Source organism: Quercus suber, unplaced genomic scaffold (genome assembly GCF_002906115.3).
Source record: "Quercus suber isolate HL8 unplaced genomic scaffold, Cork oak 2.0 scaffold_41, whole genome shotgun sequence".
In the NCBI taxonomy this organism is placed as follows: domain Eukaryota; kingdom Viridiplantae; phylum Streptophyta; class Magnoliopsida; order Fagales; family Fagaceae; genus Quercus; species Quercus suber.
Window position 1 is genome coordinate 431025 of NW_027069506.1, and position 16192 is coordinate 447216.

General features: G+C 32.4%; 2 protein-coding genes across 3 annotated transcripts; one reads left to right on the forward strand and one right to left on the reverse strand.

Annotated features, from left to right (window-relative positions):
* The first annotated feature begins 2563 nt into the window (after positions 1–2563).
* On the forward strand, positions 2564–10462 carry LOC112002201 (mitogen-activated protein kinase kinase SIPKK). 2 transcript variants are annotated; one of them, XM_065771226.1, is made up of 9 exons: positions 2564–2923; positions 6556–6640; positions 7557–7691; positions 8602–8826; positions 8928–9110; positions 9248–9471; positions 9692–9737; positions 9849–9948; positions 10089–10462. In XM_065771226.1, the coding sequence occupies exons 1-8, from the start codon at positions 2847–2849 to the stop codon at positions 9936–9938; spliced, it is 1065 nt and encodes a 354-aa protein (XP_065627298.1). In that variant the 5' UTR covers positions 2564–2846; the 3' UTR covers positions 9939–9948; positions 10089–10462. The 2 variants fall into 2 exon arrangements, with proteins under 2 accessions (XP_065627298.1, XP_065627297.1); XM_065771225.1 differs by having other exon boundaries at positions 2565–2923; positions 9849–10462.
* Positions 10463–11179: 717 nt separating this feature from the next.
* Positions 11180–14727, reverse strand: LOC112002222 (protein phosphatase 2C 77). Its single transcript, XM_024034378.2, has 4 exons — positions 13103–14727; positions 12665–13012; positions 12469–12574; positions 11180–11829 (listed from the first exon to the last, which is right to left on the reverse strand). Exons 1-4 carry the CDS (start codon positions 13814–13816, stop codon positions 11495–11497), a joined length of 1503 nt encoding a protein of 500 aa, XP_023890146.1. The 5' UTR covers positions 13817–14727; the 3' UTR covers positions 11180–11494.
* Positions 14728–16192: the final 1465 nt, after the last annotated feature.

Here is a 16192-nt window from a genome sequence, read left to right on the forward strand (position 1 = left end):
AATCATTCACAACCCTCAACTATTATCATTTTTAATATATGGTGGAGAAGGTTTATGACATGGCAGTTGGAGACTGACGTGGAAGGTCGGATTAATGGTTTTTACCAGCTTGGCCACAACATAACGGCTTAAGACTTGCCAATTTCATTAAGGTCAAATCTCCACACAAAATAAATAAATAAATAAAAGGTTTATGCATATCCTTAAGGCATGTTTGGTAGACTGTAATAGACGCTGTAATGTAATAGTTATTCTTATAATTTAGTTATTCTTTAGTTTGGTTATGTTTTTATTACAAGGAATAATCATTCCTTATGAATAGCTATTCTTTAAAATGAGGAATAACTATTCATTTTTAAAATGTTATATTAGTTATTCCTTAATAAGTGCAATAATTTTAAACCTTAATATACATCCAATAATTTCAAACTTTTCATATACATCCAACAATTATAAAAATAAAAATCATAAAAAATAACAATATCTTTTTTAAATTTAAAAATAACAATTTTAAAGGAAATATAATTGTATGAGTAAAAAATTTCCTAAAATAAATGTTAAGTTTCATTTTAATGTTATAACTCACAACCAAACTAATTAATAGATTTAGTTATTACATTACAACACATTTTATTCCTAATAATAAATATTACACTTCCTGTTATAATTCTCATTCAGTGTACCAAACGTACTCTTATTAGTTCCAAATTTTATGTTTGTGAATCCCTCCTAAGGGATAACTTCTGAAATAAAGGAAGATGGTCTTTGAATCTCAAGAATCTTGGAATAATTCAGTCTCCAACTCCGATATAAATAACTATATCACTAAACCACAAGTAATTCTTACGTACTCCTGAAACATAGAGAATAGTGTTTCTTTTTCTCACATTTATGGTGGGGTCCACCATGAATTTGAGTGGAGAGAGCACAATTTCTCCATACTTCGAAAATACTTAAGAATTTTTCCTAACCTTAAATTATTCGAACACATTCTTAGCTTTTGAGATATTCTGTTTCCCTCAAGATTGTTACTAACTTAAGCATAAGAGGATTCTCTCGCCTTAACTCGAACAAGTTTTTTTTTGGGTGCAGGTGTTCACATATTGAATTTAGCTCTTGGTCAAATTGCATCCTCAATATCAATTTTCACGATTTTGAAAGTCACACATATCCATTCTATTATACAATATTATACAATTATAAAGGGAAAATAATTTGGTGATATCCTCTTTTAACCTAACAAAATAATAATATTAAATAAATGATAAAATATATACTACAGAACATTATGAAATAAAATTATCTAAATAAAAAACATATAAAAATAAAATAAGAGTCACCTTCTACAATTAAATTAAATTACCCGTATAACTACTAATACAGTGAAGAAAAATGGATTTATTATTTAAAAAAGAATATGTGAAATATATGATTGGTCGTTAATATTGGGTTAGGTTTTATTTTAGTTCTTGAAATTTGAAAACTTATTTTTTGTACCAAAATTTTTGCAAATGTATGTATTTTTGGTTAGCGTAAATAAGCAAACATTCTCTCCAAAACATACCGTTTGTAAACTTCTTCTTTTTTTTTTTTTAGGGATTAAGATAATACTTGATTGAGTTGTGCATTTGTGTCAAAACCTCATTCCATCTCTCTTGTGTATGTATTTGTTTCTCAAAAAGAGAAAAGAAAAAATTGTACTTGATCCAAATTTTAGAATTGACAATATAGTTTTGCCTAAAAGGAAAGGCAAGAAGCCAACATTTGCTTATTTAGGCAAGGAATTGTCTCTATTTCATGATTTAGATTAATATTAAAAATTTTAAGATGAATATAATGCTACATCATTTAAAATTTTAAAGATGTGACATCATGTATTTTGTTGAAATTAAACAATTACCAAAATTTAGCCCCAAAATTTTGAGTGTCAACTACTTAGATACATAAAATAAATGAATTCCTTTTATGGTTTAGGTTAATTATTATGAGTCTTGTTCTAAAAAAAATTATGAATTTAAAAAGTCTATCTAAAGAATGAATAGAATCTAAAAGCCATGCTATTATAGTTTAAAATGATGTGAACACTATTAAATGCAAGGAATAAGAAGTGAATAATGGGATACAAGACTTTCAATTCGTTTTTTTTTTTTTTCCTAAAACATATGATATGTTAATCGATGCTTGATTGCATAAATAAAGAAAAAAATCTAACAGATTCCACCGCATTAAAAGTTGGTATTACAAAAAAAAAAAAAAAAAAAAAAATTGCTCAACCTTAATCTACGCTTATTATAAGACAGACTCATAAAATTTTTGGTCCAAGTCTTTGAATTTTCACGTGAAGTAGTAGGAATTCCATTTTGCATATTTGGGTAATCTAACATGCAATGTGTCGTGAATGGATTAGAGGACAAGAAAAGAAGGAAAAGAAAGAAAGAAAGAAAGAAAGACTTTGGAAAAAAAAAAAAGTGGAAGTAGAAAAATAAGGAGGCGCGGCTAAACAAAACAACACTATATACAATGCACAATAGTGAGAAGAAAAGTAAGCGGAAGTAAAGTCAGTGTGTGTTTATTTTCTTTGCTTTGCTTTGCTTTTCTTTTCTTGCTAGTTTCATAGGTGTTAATGGTGTTGGTGGTGACTGGTGACTGCCAGCCAATGCTTTTTATATAAATTTCGTACTATCCCAACTCCAAAACTTTTTTTTTATTTATTTAATTAATTCTCTCAGAACTCTCTCACATTATAAGACTCTCTCTCACAAACCCTTACTCTTCTTCTTCTTCTGCTCTGTTTTGCTCTGCACCACAAAAGTTGAAAGTAGAAGAAAGCAAAAGCAGAGATAGAAATGAAGAAGGGAAGCTTAATCCCTAACCTCAAGCTTTCTCTCCCTCCTCCTGAAGAGATTTCCTTCTCCAAGTTCCTGTAACTNGAGAGAGAGAGAGAGAGAGAGAGAACAAGACTGCATGGTACATTGGTAGTTTGGTACTAAATTCTCTGCCTCTTGGTTTATTTCTGTCTAAAATTCTATATGCAAAATATGAGTCTGTATTCTGTAGTCGTATTTTTAATGACCACAGGCACAGATTGCACTTCTCACGATTGTCACTTCTTCATGGTTCCTTTCTTTTTCCTTTTTGAGCAAATTAATAAATAAGATCAATTGGTATTTTCTTTGAATGAACGTAGACAATTGAACATGGTGGAAACAACTTTTATGTTTTTAAAGTTGATACTTGATACTATTCTTATAGCACGAGGAAAGAAAAGTAGACTAAAGTATCATTTTATTCCTTAAAATTTTGCGTTTGTTTTTATTCTAATCATTTATGTTTTATTCTAGATTCAAATTAGTCACGTCATTAATTTCCGTTAATAATTTGATGACATCTAACATTATAAGGGTAATGTATCTTATTGGACATTACTTATCTAGTACTTAAAGGTCAATTTATTATTAGAATAAGACTTATATGGATAGTGTGTCTAAATGGATAACACTTATCTAACACTTAATGATTAGTTACAAGCAAAAATAAAAACTTATATGAGTGACATGTTTGAATGGACAACATTTATTTGACAATTAACAATCATATTACTAACAGAAATGGAAGACATATCCCATATGAAAATGAAATCAAATATGAAGGGTCAAAATTCTTAAACATAAATGAGCCAAAATTGAAATAACTCTGTTCAGTCTAGAGTCTCAGACATTAGGTTTGCAAATCATGAGCAAATGAGTCTTGTATGTAGTTTTAGAAGCATTTTGTTCACTATCAAGACATCTACCCAAAATCTACAAGTTATTGTGCAAGTTTCAACATTTTGACAACTTTCAAAGCTATTCAATCGATTGAACGGACAACTTGCAGCTTTTCAATAGATCGAGCTTAAGTTGGATTGGTTGAACTATGAAAGATCGAATTCTTGTCACAAGGGCTTAGTTCTTTTTAGCCTATGGTATAAAAGAAAACCCTAGTGGACATGCCAAAGATTTTGGAGACTTTTAGAGAGAACATCTTAAGGTTGTTGTGCCACCCGCTCTCAAAATCCGCTACTAGTGATCTAAGCTTGAAGCATATTTAGATTCGAAGTGTTGAAGTTGCTACATATTCCAGAACATCAGTAATAGACCAAAATCTTCAACTGGATACTTAAAGTTGACTGAGATTCGTGTGCAATATCTCTATAATTGAAGAAATTCGTGATCTTGGAGCTACTTTGGGCAACTATGGTAAATTTTACTATGAATAGGGTTATTTGGTATTATCAAATTTCTATCCAGTTTTTGGATTTAGTTTTGCCTTGGGGTTTTTAGGCCTAACCCTCCAAGTGGTTTTCTACCATTATTTTTCCATTAGTTTCCCCTGGGTCACCATAGTGTCATGTTCTTTATATCCACTATTTTTATTTGCAGGGGTAAAGCCACATGGGCCCTTCCTAAAATAAATATCTGTCCCGCCGCCACCCCCGACCAAAAAAATTATTTCAAAACTTCTTTAAGTTTTTGAGTCCAATAGACATCTTTTCGGCAAAAAAAGTTCCAATAGACATCTATTATTGTACTGAAATAAAACAAAAATGGGCCCAAAACAATATGCAAGGTAGTGGGGTGTTGCTAATTTATTTGGATTAGTTGTATGTTTATACTTTTGTTTAATTTTTTTTATTTAATTTTTTATCCTAAAGGGTCATTATTTAATTAATGGTGTATTTATATTTCATGCAAGAATGAATTTTATATGATAATTTATTATATCTTTCTCCCAAGTTAGTTTATGATTTTTTGAATTGAATTTGAAATTAGGTTCTAAATAATGAACAAACGACAAACAATTAATGCATTCTTTAAGAAAAAAATATTAATCATTTAGAACTTAGGACATTTGTAGAAACAACTGTTAATACTTCAATGGCCAATGAGCATCCCTCCAAATGTTCAAGAATTCAATCTGAAGAAATAGACTGTGATCTAGAATCACGTGAACAAATATATAAATTCCTTCTCAACAAACAAAAGGAAATTCGATGTGCTTATCTTATAGTCGGTCCATATCAACCTCTAAAGATATAGAGTATCCATACAAAGAACCGGATAATCATTGTCATAGTTTTCAAGCTTTGTGGTTTAAATCACATCCAAATTGGTCATAATATTCACCTTCAAATAATGCAATCTCTTATATTTAGTATATTGCTACTACAAATCAGTCCACCCAAGTAATAATTCTTGGCTACACTCCAGATTACGCAATATTAGTGATTGATTGCATTAACCAAGGACCATTCATAACATGATTAAGAAACTACTTGTACTTAGAACTTGATTAACAAGGGTTTAAAATCCAACCAACTCACACATTAGGAACTAAAAGTATAGTTTAGCAAATAAATTTCTTACGGTCAATGTATGCCTAAAAATTAAGAGAACCATGAAATGACAAGTGTGGAAAAAAGAAAAGCATAGTTTGGACTTTGGAAAAGCATCGCATCAATTACCCTAATTACCATCTACTTTTAGAAATATTTTCTCGAGAATTGAAAAAGTATTAACAGTTTTTTCAATTCTCGAAAAAATGTTTCCAAAAATAAATAATTAAGAGCACACATTATCAAAATTCTTCGTTTTTTTTTTTTATGGAAGTATATCTAACATTGTTTAACACAAACTAAGAGCACACATTAACAAAATTCTTGTTTTATTTTTTATTTTTATGGAAGTATATCTAACATTGTTCAACACAAACTAATACATGCTGAGTGCATCTCGGAATAATGTTCGTCACCTTCCTTTGTTTCCTTTCTCGTGGTCCGCTTCATACGTTTGATTCAATGACGTAAATTTATGTATTGAGCGGAAGGGATTTTATGTTATGAAATTCAAATAGATTTTTTTTTTTAGAGAAAAATTCAAATAGATATAAATACTAGTCAAACTCAAAACACGTGCCCCATGTTCATATGGGAAGTTGCTAAATTTTCTAACAAAACAATCTAATCCTAGTGTGAACGAAGCCCTGTCACGATCTGAGAAATTTCTGAGTGACCTTGATGGTCAAGTCCGAGGCTCAAGCCGATTAGTATTACATCAGAGTATACAAAATTAATATATTCACACAAAAATAAAATAAAAATAGGAAATAAAAATAGTGTAAAGCTGTTTTTTGCTTCACCTTTCTAGAATAAAGCACTCCTCCCGATAATATAAAATAACAAGAACATTAGTTTTTATAATAAAATTAAATAAATAAATAAATAAAAAACTTTCAACACTAATCCCACGCTTAAAAACCATACACCGATTCTCAAAAAAAAAAAAAAAAAAAAAAAACCATACACCAGATAATGTGTTCACATTACTATTTAAAATAAATTTTAAACACAAGGACATTATTTTTAATAATAAAATACATTTTCAACCACACAGCAATCCACAACTCTCTCTCTCTCTCTCTCTCTCTCTCTCTCTCTCTCTCTTCCTCTTTGTAAAGTTTTTTTTTTTTGTTTTTTTTTTATTTTTTTGAGTAATTGGGGTTGTGGAAATTTGGTAGGACTCAAAGCGGAACGTTTATGGTTGACGATCTACTGGTGAATAGAGATGGGGTTCGAATTGTTACTCAAAGCGAAGTTGAAGCTGTAAGATTCATACATATTTCAAATTTTCAATTTGGGTTTCTGGAAGTACTTAATTTGAAGAAATTTTTATAAGCTTTCAATTGAGAACAACTGGGTCATCTGGTTTAGATCGGTGTTTTAAATTATTTATATTTTGTTCTCTGAATTTTAGCTTCTCTATGTTCAAATCAGCAAAAAAAAATTGAATCTTGAAGTTTGCAGTGTTAGGAGCATTGCGGGGTTTTGGTTTATTGGATCCCAAATAGTTAAAATTACAGGCTTTAATTGAATTTTCATTCTTTTTTGTTTAATTTAAATTGGGAAGCCAAGTTAAGTGATTATAAAAATGCTGAAGACTTTAGCACTGGCTTCTCAAAGCTTGTTGTGCCCCTCTCCGGTGAGAAGTTGTTAGTTGAATATTCAAAACCTTCACAAAGCACTAATAACCCTGTTGAATCCATGGTTATATTAGTTTGTGATAGCTTGAAGCTTTATAATGAAAGGCTGATTGTTTTTGGCTCATTCTGATTTGTTGAAAGTTACAAAATTTTCATATAAAACTGTACCTTTTTGTCTTGTCTTCAAAGGGGACCAGGTGAGCTATAGCTTGCCTAGTTGCCTCAAAGAATTGGTATGCTTTGGTTTTTGTGATACCCCACTTGGTTAGAAAGAAATTGATCGTGGCTTGCTTCGGAATATACTTAGTAATCTGACTATTGGGCTAAATAAAAATGAGATCCACCCACCGAATGTCATTTACTCATTTATTGAAATTTTATCTGCATTTCTAATTTGTCAAATGATGGATTTAAAATATGTTATGCCCTGAGTAATTTCCTTCATGATAGGTTTTATCATCTTGACTATGTTCCGACTTCTCTATGTTTTTTTCAAGAATACCTTGTAATTTGTTTTATGTGTATGCCTATGTGTTCAGCCACCCCCTATCAAGCCATCAGACGACCAGTTGAGTTTAGCAGATCTAGACACAATTAAAGTCATTGGAAAAGGAAATGGAGGAATTGTGCAATTGGTGCAACACAAATGGACTGGCCAGTTTTTTGCATTGAAGGTAGTGTAAAATTTAACACTATTTTACATTAATCATGCATTTTCTTACTTCATTCTTTTTACAAATTTTTAGTCATATATCTTCTAACGTAACAAAGTCAGTGTCTTTATTGTTTTCCTGTAGTTCTAATTTCAAGCAGTATCAATACAACTGTCATAGTTTTACATGTCTCATCTTCACAAGATAACATATTGAGCATTATCGCAGCTATGGCATTGGGCATCAATAACTTAAAGGGTTCAGCTTCTGTCCAGTGGCCAGTGGCCGCTGGACAGAAGCCAGATCCTAACTTAAAAACCTTGTTTAGTTGGGAGTAGAAGATAGATCAAAGAGTTCTTGAAGCTTATCTATTTCAGTCATTATCTGACACTGGTCTTTACATCATTCATCCTCTTTTTTTGGAGTCAAAATATCATCCTTCATGTCTTATTACATTTTGACATTTAAAACCACATTTTCAAGATGAGTGAGGTTGAGAGCTTCTATATGTTTCTACCACCTGATGTAATCCATTTGGATTGCTTTTTAAAAGATATCAGTGCAAGATTATTTTATCAGAATTGAAGGGAAACAATTTGATAGTTCTTGTAGTCCTTAAAAGAGCTATTTGGTTTTCCCTCTAAATTTTAACAGGTTATAAGTTTTAAATCGTGCTATTAAGTCAGCAAAAAAAAGGGCGCTACTAATAAATCCTGTCAATTGATGTCTCAAATGATACTCTTTTCTTTTTGTTGCTATCTGGCTTTGTGAGTCAACATTCGTGTCAACCAGCATTAGAGGCTACTTCCATGCAGAATTGTTTATCTCTAAGCTTTCAGATATTCAATCCAACTAACATTTGTTCACATTTTACGATTTACATATCTCTCCATGCTTTAACATTAGTTCTAATGAATTCTCCCATATCCAGGTAATTCAAATGAATATCGAGGAGTCTTGTCGCAAGCTAATTGCTCAAGAATTGAAAATAAATCAGTCAGCCCAATGTCCATATGTTGTTGTCTGTTACCAGTCTTTCTATAATAATGGTGCCATTTCAATCATATTAGAGTACATGGATGGTGGATCTCTATTAGATTTTCTGAAAAAGGTCAAAACAATTCCAGAGCCATATCTTGCTGCCATCTGTAAGCAGGTGGGAAATTTGAATATCATATACTTATATGAAATTTTATCTATAGCAGATATTGATATTAATTCAAGCATCCTGTTCTTCCTTTTTATTCATTGATGCAGGTGCTGAAGGGTTTGCTGTATCTTCATCATGAAAAACACATTATCCACAGGGATTTAAAACCTTCTAATTTGTTGATAAATCATAGAGGGGAGGTCAAGATTACTGACTTTGGTGTGAGTGCAATAATGGATAGCACTTCTGGCCAGGCTAATACTTTTCTTGGCACATACAACTATATGTCTGTGAGTAATTTGATAAATCTTATAAATGTCGTACTTTTCTCTTGTTTGTCACTGTTTTCTTTTTGGTAGCTGCTAATAAGTGTCTATTTGGCTATATATGACATTTACCAGTTGTTTATGTGCAATGTGTTTTATAGCCAGAGAGAATTGTTGGAGGCAAATATAACTCCAAAAGTGATATTTGGAGCTTGGGATTAGTATTGCTTGAGTGCGCAACAGGCCAGTTCCCATATTCACCATCAGAGCAGAGTGAAGGATGGGCTAACTTTTATGAGCTCATGGAAGCTATTGTCGAGAAACCGCCACCTTCTGCACCTTCTGATCACTTTTCTCAAGAATTCAGCTCATTTATTTCTGCATGGTAAAGATTAAATTTTGCTTGTTTAAGTATTTAAGTTATGAAGAGTCAAATAGACTTCGTTATTCTTCATTATAGGCTCAAGATCCATTGGGTGTGTGTAACCTACCAATTGTTGGCTAACATATTTGACATCTGGTTGTTTTATTTTTATCCTGTATGTTTGCAACTTCTGATCTCATGAGGCTATATCCCTATCCTGGGGATCTTTTGTTTATTTTAGTGTACAGAAAGAACCAAAAGATAGACCATCAGCACAGGAACTTATGGTATGGATAATCCCTGCAATTCTATTCCAGCTTTATAGTTAATGTTGAACAAATAAAGTAGGATGTTTGTTTAGTCTAAATCTGATGCTATTTTACTGTTTTGAAACACAGACCCACCCTTTCATTGCCATGTATGAAGACTTGGACATCGATCTCTCATCTTACTTCACCAGTGCGGGATCTCCACTTGCAACCCTATAAAACTTGTATGGTATGTCCAGGTCTTGATTTTCAATGCTGAACTTGAAAGCATAAATCTCTTGCTGTTCTGTAATAAGTTTATATTTAACCTTTGGTTGAGTTCCCACTTGCAAACATACTATCATATGAAACTGAGATTTGAAAGAACAGCTTGCCAGAAGTTTTGAAGATATGGTGAATGATTTTTAGTATTCAGTGCAACTGAAATAAAGTGGTTTCTTGGAGCTTATGCCGGCAAGCACTAAGGTAGATCTTTAAAGATTGGCGGTCAGGGTGTCCCAATCCAGAAGAATCGGAATCTGAAGAGAAAATGTATCATAAGGTTGGGTTTTATGTTGTCAAGGAAAGGCGGCGTTTGTGCAATGATACAAGGAATAGGACTTACTGTTAAACCTATAGCAATAATAATTGTATAAATTATCCTTGAGGAACCTGCAAAGATTTGTTTAGTTGCCTGCCTAGAGTTGCAAATGCGTCAGTGTTTGAATATTGCAATTTCAACATGTTCTGGTAACTTTTTTTCATGAATGTGCATTTGCAAACAAATATATATATATATATATAGCCTCTTCCCCAAGCTTTTGGTTTGGTGGTGGGCTAGGAAGCACATACACTTTATTTAGGGTGTTATACCTATGTCGGACACTTAATACATTTTAGGCACTTCTGCATGCATTTCTCAACCTTGTCATTTAAATAATAAAAAAATAAAATAAAGGACATAGTCGGGACATGAGAATAAGAGAAATCGAATACCATTTCACAAAACAAAAAGAGCATCCATGCTCTGAATAGTAACAGCGTATTTGAAAATTAATAAATATATTTATTCTTTGTTCTTATTCTAATTCCTAAACATCCTTTAATAGTTATGAATTTGCTTTTTATCCATTATTACTCTTAATTTGATATATGGCACTACATGAAAAATAAATGCTTAATAATATATAGAAAATATAAATATAAATATATTTAATAATTATTTAATATATGTGTTCTGCTATGTCCGTGTCCTATTTTTTCAAAAATTGTCGTCTGTTACCCATATCTGTGTCCATGCTTCTTACGGGATGGTTTTTTATTTTTTAGGGTGTCCTGATCATTATTTGTTGAACTCTCTTTGAGCTTTTCGCACAAACCTTAGTGCAAGCAGAATTTCGATAATCTTAACTTGGTTTGGGTTTCGGAAAGATTGTGGTGGAATTTGATTCCTGGACAATTTTCCTACTTGCTGCAAGAGGAAACTAAAACATAGGGCAATTAAATTACAAATTAAGTCCCTGCCTGGACAACAATGTGGCTGTACCAGTATATATTCATATCAAGATGACAATAAAAACTGCAAATACTCGCTATTAACTTATTACCTAAACCAGCTCAGGAAGGAGGTGCATGAAAAATCTAATTAAAATGTACTCTGTAGTCTGTATTGCAACTTTCAGAATACAAAACTCAATCGTATCACAATCAGGCCATGTAAAAATTGAAGGTCTGGACCATATTACTGATCTATTATCTCATATCTCAAATATTCCAGTAGATGGGTGAACTTCCTATTAGAGTTTTCTCTTAATCTTCCTTTGAGCTTTCAAGTCTACCACTATGACAGTGATGTTGTCTTTACTTCCCTTTTGGAGAGCAAGCCTTGAGAGGTACTCTGCTGCAGCTTGAGCTGCAGGATCAACGCTATCATTCCTTTCTGCGGGTAGGGTATTACCATGCTTTTTGTGCCACACAAGGATCCGCTTTCTTGCAATATCACAAACCTCCTCGTTTGTCATGACATCCCATAAACCATCACTGGCCAAAACCAGGCATTCGTCTTCCTTTGACCGGGGAACAAACATCACTTCTGGATCCGGAATGACCCATGGTTTCATGTAATTATCACCTGAGGACGGTAGAGCCAATCAGATGTCAGATTGATCACCTTCATCGGCATGGAATTAGGACATTTCAATCAAAATGGTATAGCATTTTCTCTATATAAATTAGGAGGATCTCTAGAGGTTTTCTGATTGGGAAGTTCATTAATTAACTTAAACCAAATGTTCTTGTGCATGAATAATAGTTTCAGTGTTGTGGCAACTAAAATATAGGAAGCCATCAGCTCAGAAATGCTGGAATAGCCTACATGAAAAGGAACTCTTGTTAAACTGAGCAATGTTATGGCATCAACAAGATGTCATTATGATATTGACACTGTGTATGTGGCCGTGCATGCGTATACAATGTGATCCCTACATGGTTGTCTTTGGTGTGACGAGATCATTGTTCGCTTTCTGTAGCTAGTTCATGTACTTTTTTTTGCCAGTCATTCACTCTTACATGTTTATTTCTAGTTTTGAACTCATAATAATAATCAGACAACTAAGATATTTATAGTTGATTTCTTTGATCTAATAGTATAGAGAATGTGACATGACACTAAATATATATTTAGATTTATAATATTTAATTTAAACAATAAAATGGATCAATTTCAAACGAGATGATCATTTTCCTGAGATCAAGGATCAAAGATGCATACCAATGGACCTGGACATTGCAAGAACACCAAAAACACGGGACCCTTTCCATTCTATGACCTTGCCTCCTGCAGCTTCTATCCTTGCAAGTTCATCATCTCTATTTGGCTGAAAACAGCATAAAGGTAACTAGAAAGATTAATATCTCAGGGAGGGACTCTCTGTGACCAAGTGCAAAACTGCAAAGACATGCCTTACTTTGTGATCTACTGACAATGGAATAACCACTTTTCGACGAGACAAAACTGCTCTTGAATCGCCACAATTTGCAACTATTAGGTGGGTTGAACACAAAATGGCAACCACAGCAGTAGAACCAACAGTTTCAGGGGCAATAGGTATTTGATTAGCCTCAGAGTTGCTTCCACTGTTGCCACGGTGAACTCCCCCAATCTCTTCATCAACTTTGACAAAACAATTGAGGAAGGCTTTCTTCCACAGCTCCTGACAACTAATCCCAGTACATCCATCGGACAAGCTCGCTTTGGAAATTTCTATCTCCTCAGTCAAAGCCAAATGTAGACGTTCGTGGCAATAATTTGCAACCTATAAAAATAAAGCCCCTCCAATGAAATCAATAAACTTGAACACATGTATAATCTAATGAGAATTAGAAGAAAAGTGGCATAACCATACCTGACAGCCGCCATGACCATCATAGACACCAAAGAAATGGGCAGTTAAAGAACTTGAATGATGATTCATGCTATTAGGATCATGTTCATCCAACAGTATTCTAGCAGGAATATGCAAGAATCGGGGTACAACCGCAACATCATCCTCCATCTGTGGCCTCATTCCACAAATGGATGTGAAACCCCAAAGGGGATGAGAATCCAGTTCAAATATATTTTTGCTACTTGTTCTATATATCTTCTTTTCCTGCAGTACCCCAGGCTCAGAAGGAGCAGTAAATAATTTTGGATCGGATCCATTACATCCACTGCCTTCCTTACTCTCAAGATCCAACACCATTGCCAAAGGATCTTGTGCATGCTCCAACTCAACATTTGATTCTTTCAATTTGGACTTGTCAACAATCTCAAAATTCATCTCAGTTGTAACGAAATTTGACACAGTGGTTCCTCCTGCTTCCCTGTTCTCTACTTCTGCAGATTGTGATACTATACTAATTCTACTTTGTGGAATATTACTACCACAACCTTCTTTTCCACCTGAAATTGACTCATAAGATGGATTTGGCTTTGTTGTAGGTTTTGACAACAAGAAGGTTGTGTTTGCAAGAAACTTGAGCCCATTGATTTCCTTGTGGGTTGTTATCAATGAATCATTACAGATCATATTATCTAGCCTAAATGGAAAGGAAATGGGTGGAGTCATCTCCTTCATGATTCACTTTTGCCTTGTAACAGTAAAACTTCAGACTTTCCAAACCCTCTAGAATCACATAAACTACAATTCTTCAACTACTTCACTTTTATTCTCATATAGGTTGGATTCAGTGAAACATATGATGGTTTCAGTGTGTATGAATTGACTTTGATTGGAAATATCCCTATACTCAACAAAAAGAAAATAAAAGAATTTGCTATAATCTGAGATAAAAAATAACCCAGATGCTTGAGCAAAGTGAAGGAGCTAAGGATGAATGAAATAAAAATTGTTAAGACAAAAGGATTTGAATTTCCATTTTGTGAGAATCTAAGAATATACTGAAACTACGTGCTAGAAATAGATACCTGTAGACCCTATTAAACCTTTCCAGTTCTGGACGCTTCTCTATTTAATCCCATCAACCAGAAGGAGACAAAAGACTAAAAATATGATACAAAATCGTTTCTACGGCTTCAACCAACCCATTGATCCATAGACAAAAAAAAAAAGTGAACCTAATCAGACAGTGAGCCTAGAAAAAACTTTTCCCAGCATCTAACAAACCCAAGAAAAAGAAAAGAAACAATCAAACCAAGATAGTGAAGCCTAGAAAAAGCACAGGTCCAAATAAGTTACCTGAATTTGAGGCAACCCATTCTAGTTACTTTCATGTTTCAACTAAAACACCTTCTATTAATCTTATTGCAACAAAAAAACAAAAAACAAGTCACCACCTACTTTGTCATTCACATCTCTAGAGATCTCTTATTATAGAGTTTCTCAAAACAGTATCAACTCAACTATCAGGTATCAAGAATATACTATTTGCTGAAACATTATCAATGTATACTTTCCAAAAACAATGAAAACACAGACCAAAGCAAGAATGGATGTGTGAGTTGCTTTGCTTACTGTTTCAAAATACTGATATTAAAGCATGAAAAAGAAGTGGACAATGACAAGAAGAGGAACCTTCTCATAAAACAGACAAATTACGATTTTTTTTCTTTTTTTAAAGATTTTTTTTTCTTTTTTCTGTTAAAAGATATTATTATCTTTTAAAATCATACAAATCACGAATTCACGATTACGTTAGACTATTATAAAAATAAAAATAAAAAATAAAACAGAAATAATACACGTGTCCAACAGGCAGAGTCATATCTTTAGAAAAATAAAGTAGTTAACCTTTGTTGGCACAATTGGACTTTTAAAAGAAAGAAAGAAAAAATCTTTGAGCAAATAATTTAAGTAATTAGTTGCCCAATTATATCTAATCATATTATTTATTGATTAATGTGATACAATTATATGGATATAATATTGTCTTATATGGTTACTATTTTTTAAGATTATATGGTTGAATTTAATTGAAGAATTTAAAATATTACATATTAATTATTTATTGTCAAAAATCTAACAAGCACATACAATAAAAGATTTGGCTTTATTTTTCTTTGAGGTTCCTTCCATCATAATGTCAAAAAATAAAATAAAAAATAAAAAAATTAGCTAAACAGGTATATTCCATGATAATCACAGTTATTCTTATTTTATATATATTTAGACCAATTATACTAGTACATCTTACATGATTAAAATTTAATACTTATTTTTCAAGTTTATTACATGAATCAAGAATAATCTGATGCATTAATTCTCATGGAAGATTCAACCTCCTACGTGTGTCATGAGGTTGTGACATCTGTGTAGAATTAATCATAAAATATATCAAATATTATATATAAAAGACTATATAGTATATGGGGAAGACCTTACAAGATAGTTTGATTTTTTTTTTTTTTTTTTAATGAAAGATGTTTCATTTTTTAAATTGTAATGCAGAATATATCTAAGACAGGTAGAGATTCGAAAGTCACTGTCAACATGTTTTGAAATTCAGGGAGTCGGTGACCAAAGTGACGTGATAAAGTAAGAGTGAGAGTTTTAAGGGAGATGAACAAGTGTATCGTTTGTTTTTTATCTTGTTGTAACACCTGTGTTGTGTATCATTTAGGTACATGCATGCACTGACAAATTAACCTCCCAAGTAAGAGAAAACTATATTTATGTAAAAAATAAAAAGAGAAAACTATATTTTGTGATTCTTTTCCTCACAAATTTGCATGCTAAAGAGCCTGCACCAACCTCAATCCTCTTGTTTCTCGCCACATGTTCAACCGACCTTTTTGCATGGTTTTCTTAACCCAAACATTATCCAACAGATCGAGGTCTTAAAAAGTCTAATCACAGCTCACAACAAAATTTTATAGTATTTTTAATAAAAGAAAAAGTTGATGTTATTTGTAGGGACACGTTTTGGAGCCCAAATCTAAAAGATAAAGAAATATTAGTCCAGTAAGCTCAGTACAATAAATTTATAGAGAGTGG

What these genes read in the sequence shown, in the direction of transcription:
- LOC112002222 (XM_024034378.2), bottom strand. Translation starts at nt 13,816, where the DNA reads ATGAAGGAGATGACTCCACCCATTTCCTTTCCATTTAGGCTAGATAAT. An exon ending in CATTGTCAGTAGATCACAAA is followed by an intron (nt 12,575 to 12,664) that starts GTAAGGCATGTC and finishes TGCTGTTTTCAG; the next exon opens with CCAAATAGAGATGATGAACT. An exon ending in TGCAATGTCCAGGTCCATTG is followed by an intron (nt 11,830 to 12,468) that starts GTATGCATCTTT and finishes TACCGTCCTCAG; the next exon opens with GTGATAATTACATGAAACCA.
- LOC112002201 (XM_065771226.1), top strand. Translation starts at nt 2,847, where the DNA reads ATGAAGAAGGGAAGCTTAATCCCTAACCTCAAGCTTTCTCTCCCTCCT. An exon ending in CTCAAAGCGAAGTTGAAGCT is followed by an intron (nt 6,641 to 7,556) that starts GTAAGATTCATA and finishes CTATGTGTTCAG; the next exon opens with CCACCCCCTATCAAGCCATC. An exon ending in AGCTCATTTATTTCTGCATG is followed by an intron (nt 9,472 to 9,691) that starts GTAAAGATTAAA and finishes TGTTTATTTTAG; the next exon opens with TGTACAGAAAGAACCAAAAG.